Source organism: Schistocerca nitens, chromosome 1 (assembly GCF_023898315.1).
Source record: "Schistocerca nitens isolate TAMUIC-IGC-003100 chromosome 1, iqSchNite1.1, whole genome shotgun sequence".
NCBI lineage: Eukaryota > Metazoa > Arthropoda > Insecta > Orthoptera > Acrididae > Schistocerca > Schistocerca nitens.
The window spans coordinates 694,243,807-694,256,949 of NC_064614.1; the positions used below are offsets into that span (position 1 = coordinate 694,243,807).

At 44.1% G+C, this 13,143-nt stretch overlaps 1 protein-coding gene across 1 annotated transcript in view; it reads right to left on the reverse strand.

Moving 5' to 3' along the window:
• The window catches only part of LOC126195438 (uncharacterized), a 193,033-nt gene extending 180,222 nt beyond the window's left edge, over positions 1 to 12,811 (reverse strand). The window contains exon 1 of the mRNA XM_049934092.1: positions 12,693 to 12,811. Within this exon, the coding sequence (XP_049790049.1) occupies positions 12,693 to 12,792 (100 nt within the window). The 5' untranslated portion in view covers positions 12,793 to 12,811. The remainder of the gene's footprint in view (positions 1 to 12,692) is intronic.
• Positions 12,812 to 13,143: the final 332 nt, after the last annotated feature.

Here is a 13,143-nt window from a genome sequence, read left to right on the forward strand (position 1 = left end):
GGAAGACGGCCTAACGGTGTGCGGGACCATAGCCCAGCTTCATGGAGACGGTTGCGAATGGTCCTCGCCGATACCCCAGGAGCAACAGTGTCCCTAATTTGCTGGGAAGTGGCGGTGCGGTCCCCTACGGCACTGCGTAGGATCCTACGGTCTTGGCGTGCATCCGTGCGTCGCTGCGGTCCGGTCCCAGGTCGACGGGCACGTGCACCTTCCGCCGACCACTGGCGACAACATCGATGTACTGTGGAGACCTCACGCCCCACGTGTTGAGCAATTCGGCGGTACGTCCAGCCGGTCTCCCGCATGCCCACTATACGCCCTCGCTCAAAGTCCGTCAACTGCACATACGGTTCACGTCCACGCTGTCGCGGCATGCTATCAGTGTTAAAGACTGCGATGGAGCTCCGTATGCCACGGCAAACTGGCTGACACTGACGGCGGCGGTGCACAAATGCTGCGCAGCTAGCGCCATTCGACGGCCAGCACCGCGGTTCCTGGTGTGTCCGCTGTGCCGTGCGTGTGATCATTGCTTGTACAGCCCTCTCGCAGTGTCCGGAGCAAGTATGGTGGGTCTGACACACCGGTGTCAATGTGTTCCTTTTTCCATTTCCAGGAGTGTATTTCATACAGTCGGCCTATTTCGGCAAGACTGGTATTTCGAAGTACACCTGCGAATATTACAGTAGCGATATTTGTACGTAGTGTGAACTGCACATGTATACTTACATCTGGTTGGGCGTCATTGGTTCAATTGGCTCTAGGCACTATGGGACTTAACATCTGAGGTCATCAGTCCCCTAGACTTAGAACTACTTAAACCTAACTAACCTACAGACATCACACACATCCATGCCCGAGGCAGGATTCGAACCTGCGACCACAGCAGCAGCGTGGTTCCGGACTGAAGCGCCTAGAACCACTCGGCCGCAACGGCCGGCTGGGAGTCATTGATGAATCCTTTGGTCAGTTTCAATGTTTTTATAATGGTAAAATAAAGTCACGTAATATTTGACAGTTGTCAATGACGCTGTGTTTACAAAGTGATTATAGCCAGTCAGTGGTACGTATCCAAAGGCCACTCCCCCGTGGACCTAGAATCATGAACTTGTTTCCTATCAAGTTTTCACAGTACAGGATAAGGAAAATATCCGAATATTTGTAATTAATCACATAAAAATAATCAATATTTTGAACATGGATGACATGCCAGAGAGCTTCATTATTTGGTGTTTTTACAATGTGAAATTACAGGGTGTTTCAAAAATGACCGGTATATTTGAAACGGCAATAAAAACTAAACGAGCAGCGATAGAAATACACCGTTTGTTGCAATATGCTTGGGACAACAGTACATTTTCAGGCAGACAAACTTTCGAAATTACAGTAGTTACAATTTTCAACAACAGATGGCGCTGCGGTCTGGGAAACTCTATAGTACGATATTTTCCACATATCCACCATGCGTAGCAATAATATGGCGTAGTCTCTGAATGAAATTACACGAAACCTTTGACAACGTGTCTGGCGGAATGGCTTCACATGCAGATGAGATGTACTGCTCCAGCTGTTAATTGTTTCTGGATTCTGGCGGTACACCTGGTCTTTCAAGTGTCCCCACAGAAAGACGTCACAGGGGTTCATGTCTGGCGAATAGGGAGGCCAATCCACGCCGCCTCCTGTATGTTTCGGATAGCCCAAAGCAATCACACGATCATCGAAATATGTATTCAGGAAATTAAAGACGTCGGCCGTGCGATGTGGCCGGGCACCATCTTGCATAAACCACGAGGTGTTCGCAGTGTCGTCTAAGGCAGTTTGTACCGCCACAAATTCACGAAGAATGTCCAGATAGCGTGATGCAGTAATCATTTCGGATCTGAAAAATGGGCCAATGATTCCTTTGCAAGACATGGCGGCCCAGACCAGTACTTTTTGAGGATGCAGGGACGATGGGACTGCAACATGGGGCTTTTCGGTTCCCCATATGCGCCAGTTCTGTTTATTGACGAAGCTGTCCAGGTAAAAATAAGCTTCGTCAGTAAACCAAATGCTGCCCACATGCATATCGCCGTCATCAATCCTGTGCACTATATCGTTAGCGAATGTCTCTCGTGCAGCAACGGTAGCGGCGCTGAGGGGTTGCCGCGTTTGAATTTTGTATGGATAGAGGTGTAAACTCTGGCGCATGAGACGATACGTGGACGTTGGCGTCATTTGCACCGCAGCTGCAACACGGGGAACGGAAACCCGAGGCCGCTGTTGGATCACCTGCTGCACTAGCTGCGCGTTGCCCTCTGTGGTTGCCGTACGCGGTCGCCCTACCTTTCCAGCACGTTCATCCGTCACGTTCCCAGTCCGTTGAAATTTTTCAAACAGATCCTTTATTGTATCGCTTTTCGGTCCTTTAGTTACATTAAACCTCCGTTGAAAACTTCGTCGTGTTGCAACAACACTGTGTTCTAGGCGGTGGAATTCCAACACCAGAAAAATCCTCTGTTCTAATGAATAAACCATGTTGTCTACAGCACACTTGCACGTTGTGAACAGCACACGCTTACAGCAGAAAGACGACGTACAGAATGGCGCACCCACAGACTGCGTTGTCTTCTATATCTTTCACATCACTTGCAGCGCCATCTGTTGTTGAAAATTGTACCTACTGTAATTTCGAATGTTTGCCCGCCTGAAAATGTACTGTTGTCCCAAGCATATTGCAACAAACGGTGTATTTCTATCGCTGCTCGTTTAGTTTTTATTGCCGTTTCAAAAATACCAGTCATTTTTGAAACACCCTGTATGTTACACGTTTTTACTGAATAAGACAGATTTACATCTGTCGAAATCATGGTAAGAGGTTGAATAAAACCACCTTATGATGTAGTTCCTCGGCTACTCTGGATTTATTTATTATAAAAAATTTCTTTTTGTCATTTGTTGTGCACCTATCTGTCTTTCCTCCTTTTCTTAAAAAAAAAAATGGCTCTGAGCACTATGGGACTCAACTGCTGTGGTCATAAGTCCCCTAGAACTTAGAACTACTTAAACCTAACTAACCTAAGGACATCACACACATCCATGCCCGAGGCAGGATTCGAACGTGCGACCGTAGCAGTCGCACGGTTCCGGGCTGCGCGCCTAGAACCGCGAGACCACCGCGGCCGGCTCCTTTTCTTAGAAACAAGTAGAGATATCACATTGCAGTTTATGTCAGATGCTGTGACAAGGTCTATGTTTCCTTGGTACTGCCAAAACTTCAAGGTTCTAAATCAATGCAAACAGAAGATGCAGCGGTCTGTAAAGACCCCTTCTTCTCAGGAACGGATAGAAGTATAAAGTTGAAATTTATGTCTAATACTAAGTTCTATGGCCCTTTGCGGGGCAAATAATTTAAACTTCTGTCAGTAGAAGCCGGCCTGAGTGGCCGAGCGGTTCTAGGCGCTTCAGTCTGGAACCGAGCGACCGCTACGGTCGCAGGTTCGAATCCTGCTTCGGGCATGGATGTGTGTGATGTCCTTAGGTTAGTTAGGTTTAAGTAGTTCTAAGTTCTAGGGGGACTGATGACCTCAGATGTTAAGTCCCGTAGTGTTCAGAGCCTTTTGAACCACTTTGTCAGTAGAATAACAGGATATGGCCATATTTTTCACTTGTCAAAACGTATAGAGAAACTATCTATATGTATGTGGGGCCTGGTGGCTTAGTGATAAAGCGTGTGTGAGGATACCGAGAAGTCTCGTGATAGAATTTCGGTCGTACCACAGACTTTTCAGTATTCGCTTTAATCTAGCCTTCACCTCTCAACGTTGTGAGGAGTCACCGGAAACAACAGGCGGTTCGGACTACGTGTTAAGCTGTAGGTACCCTTTTCTCAGTTGGGTAATTGCTGTAAGTTACGGACACACATTTTTTTTAGGGGATTGGGTAATCTACACTCTCACTCAACCAATATATTGTTGCACATTTCTCATTTTATAAATTTAAATCTTTTTTAAAGAATATTCAGATTTAGAAAACAATAGCATAGTGTGGAAATTTTTATCACATACGTAAGTTATGAGTAAACAAGTTGCATTATGGCAAAACTTTGTCAAAACACACAAAATCCTATGTATAACCTAAATTTTGTATGTTATTTATTTATGTCTGCCTGGAGTGGCAAACATAAGTTGGAATTGGTAGCAGGACGTGACCGGGGTGTGACGCAAGATCTAATGGCCGAGAAAAGATAAGTCTCAAAGTAAGGCGCCAGCAATCAGGAAGATTAATTATCTTTATTCTTCACACTGAAGCAGGCACCGTCTATTGCAAGTTCTAAGCCCAAGGTTGTCATATAAGATCTATACAATAACAAATGGTTCAAATGGCTCTGAGCACTATGCGACTTAACTTCTGAGGTCATCAGTCGCCTAGAACTTAGAACTAATTAAACCTAACTAACCTAAGGACGTCACACACATCCATGCCCGAGGCAGGATTCGAACCTGCGACCATAGCGGTCGCTCGGCTCGCGACTGTAGCGCCTAGAACCGCACGGCCACTCCGGCCGCCCTATACAATAACACTTCGATATTAACACAGTTAGCGAGCAAGAGCGAGTGGCCGTGGCGTCCGGTCTGTGTTCCCGTTATATCTTGTGGCCATAGAGGGAGCTGCAGGCAAGAACTATTGAATGGCGCGACGTCTTCAGCCGGAGATAACGCCATGAACCTCCGGCGGCCGCGACGTGAAGCCAAGGCCGACCACCGCGCATGTGCGGCCGGGCTGAGCGACGACAGGGCGCGCGTGATTCGGTTAGGTCCGCGGACATAGCAATTTCCGTTCCCCTTTTGCACAAGATGGGGGCGGGGAGGGTATCGCTGGCAGCTGCCATGTTTTCGCTCTTTAGCCTTCTATTAAATCAATGAAATACAAAAAATTTATTAAAATACATTTTTTTTATTATGAATTTGGCCAGCTATGGTCCGCATACAACTTAAGACTTATGGTGTTTCTTTTTCTTCCGTTCTTCCCAGTACTTCTTCATTTTCTCGCCAACTGCTCGTCTCTGCCCATCTGTCCACACTCAACTTGTAAGGAATATGGCGCTGTGGTCTTCAGAAGCATTTGCACATAGTGGATGCTTGCACTGTTCATCAGCGGTATAATCATTTTAGTAGCAGAAGACATCTGCCCAACAGCTACATGTTTCGTGTCTATAAAAGTTTTCGAGGCGTGGCAATGCGATAAAATCTTCATGGGTTTGTTGCCGCGTAACATCACAGTGTGAGCGCTCACACCAAGGTTTTGTGCGACAGCAAAGCTGTGAAGACTTTATTGCAGCTACAATATTTCCTTGAACTGTGTGCATAGGTCGATTTTGTCCACAGACTGGTTTCGGAAATTTATATTTAAATTAAGAATGCGGTGCAATATGTGCGGTGCAAGATGAATGAGACAAGCGAAATACTCTGACTTCAAGGAGAAAGTAAGAACGCCAATGCCAAACAAAGCAAGTGCTGATAGATGTGAATATTATCGAACTATCAGTTTAAAAATTCATGGTTGCAAAATATCAACACGAATTCTATACAGAAGAATGCAAAAATTGGTACAAGCTGATCTCGGGGAAGATCAGTTTCGATTCCAGAAGAATGTAAGACTTATGTTAGAAGATAGGTTAGGGAAAGGCAAATCTACGTTTTAGCGTTTGTAGACTTAGAAAAGTCTTACAGTATTGACTTGAATAATCTCTTTGAAATTCTGATGGTAGGAGAGGTAAGATACAGATAGCAAAGGCTATTTACAACTTGTACAGAAACGAGATGGCAGTTTTAAGATTCGAGAGGCTTGAAAGGAAAGCAGTGAATGAGACAGGATTGCAGCCTATCTCCGACGTTACTTAATCTGTATATTGAGTAGGTAGCAAAGGAAACCAAGGAAAATTTGGAGAAAGAATTAAAATTCAGGACTTGAAGAGCACGTGAACAGAATGTACACTGTCTTGAAAGGAGGACATAACACGAAAATCCAAAAAATCAGAATAAAGGTATTGGAATGTAGTCGAATTAAATCAGTGGATACTGAGGGAAACGAAATGCTAAAAGTAGTAGATGGGTTTTGTTATTTGAGTAGCAAAATAACTGATGATGGTCGAAGCAGAGAGGATATAAAATATATACTTGCAATGACAACAAAGGCATTTCTTAAGATGAGAAATTTGTTAACATCGAGTGCAGATTTAAGTGTTAGGAAGTATTTTCTGAAGATATTTGTCTGCAGTTATATGGAAGTGAAACGTGATTGATAAACAGTTTAAACAAGAAGGGACCGGGAGCTTTTGAAATGTTGTGCTACAGAAAGACGGTGAAGATGAGATGGGTAGAGCAAGTAAATAGTGAGGAGTATTGAACAGAATTGGGGAGAAAAGAAATTTTTGGCAAAACTTGAGTACAGGATGGATCAGTTGATAAGACACTCTCTATACATCAAGGAATCACCAGTTTTGTAGTTGGGGGAGGAAGGGCGGAGTGTGGAAGGTAAAAATTATAGAGGGAGACCAAGAGAAAAATAAGTAAGTTCAAAAAGATGTAGGTTGCAGTAGTTGTTCGGAGATAAAGAGTCTTGCACAGGATAGAGTAGCATCAAACCAGTCTTCGGACTGAAGACCACGATAACAATAACAATGTAAAAACTACTCTTATGTAAATAACTAAAGATAAAACATATACATAATTTTCTTTTTAACAACATTTTCCTATTGTTGAATAAACGTATGAGTCACAGTTAAAGGTTGGTTGGTTGGTTGGTTGGTTTTGGGGAAGGAGACCAGACAGCGTGGTCATCGGTCTCATCGGATTAGGGAAGGATGGGGAAGGAAGGCGGCCGTGCCCTTTCAGAGGAACCATCCCGGCATTTGCCTGGAGTGATTTAGGGAAATCACGGAAAACCTAAATCAGGATGACCGGACGCGGGATTGAACCGTCGTCCTCCCGAATGCGAGTCCAGTGTCTAACCACTGCGCCACCTCGCTCGGTTCACAGTTAAAGTACTTGAAATGTATCTGATATGAGAAATCTTGTGGGATAATTCTTAGGCTGATCGAGAAATGGACTGTAGACTTGTATAAAGATGCGATTGAAGAGAAGCAACGAAGGTGGTAAGAGGTGTATAATTCAGGGAAAGGGTGGATAGGATTCTTGATATGGAGAAAGAAAGAAGTAGGGTAGCTTATAACTAACAGCTGGCGTAGATGTCAAGAATGATCTCAGTGGGGAATTGTTGAAATTACCCTGGAGTAAGGGAGGACGTGGCGACACAGGCGTACCAGCAAGACATTGTTCTCAAGGATGTAGCATACAGTAGTACGTTGGGTTTCGATTTTTCGTAAAAAAAAAATAGGACTACTGACGAAGGTATTCCACTTGCCTGAAGTGACTTGGGAACTTTATCAGCTGATACAGGATAGAGGTGGGGAGCGGAAAGCAAGGGACAGTGCAGGGCGCTCAAGGGTTTGGAGCAGATGGGAAAAGCTTAAGAGTGATATACACAAATGCAACACCTGCATAGCACGGACAGGATGGATGAGCTCATTGTAGGTGTGATAGTTCCTACATCTGGCTGGATAGTAGTTTTAGTCTACAGACGTTTTTCTTTTGGAAGGTGGGGATTCTCAGTTGCCTTTTGGTGGAGTATTAATTCAAGCTATTTCATTGTTTTAATTAGGTAAATTCGACGTTTGTGGACTGTAAGGTAGAGGTCTAAAGGACAGGTAACAACCCTAAAACGGATAAAAAAAATGGCTCTGAGCACTATGGGACTCAACATCTTAGGTCATAAGTCCCCTAGAACTTAGAACTACTTAAACCTAACTAACCTAAGGACATCACACACACCCATGCCCGAAGCAGGATTCGAACCTGCGACCGTAGCAGTCGCGCGGTTCCGGACTGCGCGCCTAGAACCGCGAGACCACCGCGGCCGGCTGAAACGGAAAAAAGTTATATAATCAAGTGAGTGGATGGTAGTGCACGTGAGCATGATATGCTTATCCTCTGATAACATTTTGAAGTATAATAAGCAATAATCAATAATACAATCGGTATATATAAAATATAACAAATAGCCTTGGAAGCAACACACTACTTAATCCACTGCCATTATTATGAAACTTTCGGTCATTTTAGGGTTCTATATATGACCTTGTGTGCTTTTCGCAAAGCCTTGCCAAGATGGAACTTGTTTGTAAGAATTCATGTGATATCAACTCCCGCACTATTGTTTACAAACTTCGTAGATTTTTAAAGTTTGCAAAAAATTATTTCTATTTTAGGTGTTTCAAGAAGGTTTACTGGCCGAAATCGCCAGTAACAGCAATTGATAGAAACTTACCAAGTCAGACACGTAGTGGTTCAAATGGCTCTGAGCACTATGGGACTTAACATCTGTGGTCATCAGTCCCCTAGAACTTAGAACTACTTAAACCTAACTAACCTAAGGACGTCACACACATCCATGCCCGAGGCAGGATTCGAACCTGCGACCGTAGCAGTCACGCGGTTCCGGACTGAGCGCCTAGAACCGCTAGACCACCGCGGCCGGCTCAGACACGTAGTGAACAATGTTATCTTTTGATGTTAATGACTTTTGTGTCTCACTGTAATGCCCTGCCATAGCAGAGATAAAGAAGTCTGTCTAGATGCACATTTAAAGATGCAGAGCAAGGATATCTATCGCTGAGTAATCGTCTTGAGGCCGAAAGCAAGCTGTGTAAGAATACCACATAATACTTGATAAATAAGAAAATGTCGTATAACCAGGGCTTCCCGTCGGATAGACCGTTCGCCGGGTGCAAGTCTTTCGATATGACGCCACTGCGGCGACTTGCGCGTCGATGGCGATGAAATGATGATGATTAGGACGACACAACTCCCAGTCCCTGAGCGGAGAAAATCTCCGACTCCCGGGAATCGAACCCGTGTTCTTAGGATTGACATTCTGTCGCACTGACCACTCGGCTACCAGGAGCGGACAATACTGGACAGATCACGAGACTGTGAAGGTGGAGATGTTTTAATTACAATCACCATTTTTTAGGTTAAGCCTATGGCTTCACAAATTAAATGAAAAGTAGAACAGATTGCCCAGAGTCATTACTATTATTTACTTATTCCACCTCACATTTCGAGTGCTTTACTCAAGAAGTTGAATACATGGAACAGAGTTTCCGTCAGGGATTTTTTCAGTCAGCACGAAAGCATCACATGAATGAACAGCCAGCTGTATGGGTGACTGTTGCTATAAATGTTTGGTGCATTAAAATTCCAGAGAGCAAGATGAGCCAAGAAATGCGTTACTTCCTCCCACAATCTTCTTTCTCGGTGACCACTTCTGCAGAAAGAGAAATCGGACTTACACGAAGATGCATCGTTAGTCGCTCTTCCGCATCGTCGAAAAGAAGTGGTCAGTGTGTGGAGATTAGAACTGGTTGAGTTAAACACTGTATAGCGATTCCTATATTTCCAGAATATAAATGTACATATTAGGCAAGATTGCGAGAAATAAAGAAAGAAAGTCACACAGGCATAAATATAAGCTATGTTTTGTTGAAAAAAGTTGATTATTCTCGAATGAGCATTTAAACACAGTGCTCAAACTAGATATGTACCTTTAATGTGTGATTACAAGGTGTCTCCTGTGTAAAAGACTGTGCTTAGGTACAAGGGCGCGATCTTTTAAGCACGCCAGTGATGTAGCCAATAAATTAAAGAATATGTATAGAACGCTACAGTGAAAGCTGGAAAAGAAAGCAAGGAAAGATGCAAGTACAGACGGACTTTCCAATAGAGAGAATTGTAAAAAATTAAAACTATAACTGAAACGTTTCAGCGAATATAACGAGAAAGGGAAAGGCCGCATCGAATTAATATCAGAGAACTAAATTTGCTAGCAATTCAGAAATACACTGAAGGAAAAGGAATGTCTTACACCGTGGATACACTCCCTTAACACTACCGAACTGTTACACAAGAATTTCCATTTCTGTGAAGTATGTCAATTACTGTTTCGTCCTTAAGCGAGCTTATTTTCAGCATAGAAAAAAATCCATGGTTACAGATGAAGAGTGATGAGTGTACATGATGGCTGACAGGTGTCCCTGGGACTGCGCAGGTGGAGGTCGCAACACAGCGTACCCATAGGACGCGATCGTGCAGCTTATCGCCACAGTTCAGACTTCGAGAAACGTCGAATCATTGGCGTGAAGAACACGGGTGCACCATACCGATAGATCGCACAGGGATTCTGCTTCAGTGCAGTGAATGCACAACGCCTGGTGACGAGGTGGACTCAGGAGAACTTCGTGGCGAGAAGAGCAGGTACCGTATGTGTTCCTCCAGAACAGCTACACCACTAGAAGATCGTAGAACTGTTCGACTGGCTTGGGTGAATGACGGATGACAACAGCTGGAATCAAGGCAGAGGTTACAGGCAGTGTGCCCACAACTAACCGTCGGGAACAGATTGCTGGGAGCTGGTCTGAAATCTCGAGTTATCATCTGTCGTTTACGGCTGATTCCATACAGCACACAACAGACACCTCACGGTGTACAGCCAGTCAGATGGAAGATTGCTTGACAACACAGAATGCTACTCAGTCTTGATTAACTGACATAACAGATATATCAGGGAGCCCGCATCTCGTGGTCGTGCGGTAGCGTTCTCGCTTCCCACGCCCGGGTTCCCGGGTTCGATTCCCGGCGGGGTCAGGGATTTTCTCTGCCTCGTGATGGCTGGGTGTTGTGTGCTGTCCTTAGGTTAGTTAGGTTTAAGTAGTTCTAAGTTCTAGGGGACTTATGACCACAGCAGTTGAGTCCCATAGTGCTCAGAGCCATTTGAACCATTTTTTTTAGATGTATCAGGCATGGCAAGGAATTTCTCAAGATCACATTCGGAGGCTGAGTGTATATAAGAGTGTATCCGCGCCTAGAAAGGAGGGGTAGGGACGGTTCACATTACGCACATGATGATGATGATGATGATGATGATGATGGAAATTAGTTTCGAATGGCATGAAAGTTTATTTTATACCTCTTCTGTTTTATACAAAAAAAATGGTCAGGAGAGCGTAGGACTTTGCGCTGTGAGGATTCCATACGTACTTAATTACGTATATACACAGTACGTCCGAGTCCGCAGCTCGTGGTCGTGAGGTAGCGTTCTCGCTTCGCGCGCCCGGGTTCCCGGGTTCGATTCCCGGCGGGGTCAGGGATTTTCTCTGCCTCGTGATGACTGGGTGTTGTGTGCTGTCCTTAGGTTAGTTAGGTTTAAGTAGTTCTAAGTTCTAGGGGACTGATGACGACAGATGTTAAGTCCCATGGTGCTCAGAGCCATTTGAACCACAGTACGTCCATTCCAGAAGTCGACAATCTCGGCAATTTTTGCTTGTTATCGACATTAATACTGGCAGGGTATCGGTCCTGGGAATGCCTAGACTTCCGAGAATGTTTAAAGTTTTACGTCGGATAACGAACAACAAAAGAAATATGCGGAATGAGATTTTCACTCCGCAGCGGAGTGTGCGCTGATATGAAACTTCCTGGCAGATTAAATGCCAGGAAGTTTCATATCAGCGCACACTCCGCTGCAGAGTGAAAATCTCATTCTGGAAACCTCCCCTAGGCTGTGGCTAAGCCATGTCTCCGCAGTATCCTTTCTTTCAGGAGTGCTAGTTCCAGTCTCGGTCGGGCACACAGTTTTAATCTGCCAGGAAGTTTCAAAAGAAATATGTTTTCGTGTAATATAGTTTAAAATTAACAATTTTCTGATTTTTTTTTCATTTTCTTGCACTGTGAAACCCACATTCTTCCTAAATTTCATGGTTTTAGGTCAACGAGAATTATCCTCTAGGTTTTGATGAGTGAGTATGCGAATATTAAAATGTTGTTGTTGTTGTTGTGGTCTTCAGTCCTGAGACTGATTTGATGCGGCTTTCCATGCTACTCTATCCCGTGCAAGCTTCTTCATCTCCCAGTAAATTTTGTCTCCTTTACTGGTACTGCGAAACCTTGGTTCTTGCTAAGTTTCATGGCTCTAGGCCAACGGAAAGTACCCTATAGTTTTTGATGAGTGAATTTGCAAGGATCAAAATATGTCACATAAATGGCATTGACTTAGCTTACATTCATTGCACCGCCAAGGGGCCATTCATGTTAGTACGTGACATAAATTTCACCTTGGTACGTCTACTCGTTCCTCATAGAAACGGATTTTAACAGACACACGGACGGGCAGACAGACAGTTGGAAAACAAACGACAAAAAAAATTTCGTGTGATATACTTACAAATTAACAATTTTCGGATTTTTTCCTGTATTTACAGTGTAAAACCTTGATTCTTGCCAAATTCCATACACTTAGGTCAACGGGAAGCACATTAAGAAAAAAAATAATAATAAACTTTTGAAGGCGTTTATGATGGTGACAAAATTCATGCGACCATAATACGGGATAGGTAATAAGAACAACACCTCACAGTGAATACAATGATGACGTGTGGCTGACATTTTCAAACGAACAACTATGGAAAATTCTGAAACCAGAAAACATAATACCATGGCGCGATGAATAAGTACAGGATCTTAGACACCTCAAAGATGATGAGATAATATTCTGGTTTAGTGCTCAAATTCAAGATTAAAGCCTTAGAGAACAAACAGTACCTGCTGCGGGCGGCAAAGCGGCCGCCTGTGCCTGCTGGAGGGCGGCCAGCGCCACCGCCACAAGGGCACACAGCTGCACGTCACCACCTCGGCTCCGCATGATCTCAACCTACCCTTTGGCAGCCGCTAGTGTCCTTTATAGCAAATCTCTCTTATCTTCCACGGCAGCCGTTATCGTAGCAATTTGTTACTGTCATACTTCTCAAGTACATCGGAAAATCGTAATGTCACGTACGTATGCAAAGTCTTCGTAATCAAAATTTCAAGTGGCTGCACTTAAGCGTATTTAATTAAGCGGCACTGTAAGAAATCTTGCGTTGTTTCGATATTTGTCCTTCGACTAGTAGGCATGATACTCTTGCGCGTTTCTAAGTCTGCATCTGTAAAGCACTACATTCCACTCAGCTGGTTGTAGAGCTCTGAACCCCTGACAGTAATTAGAGGAAAGAGG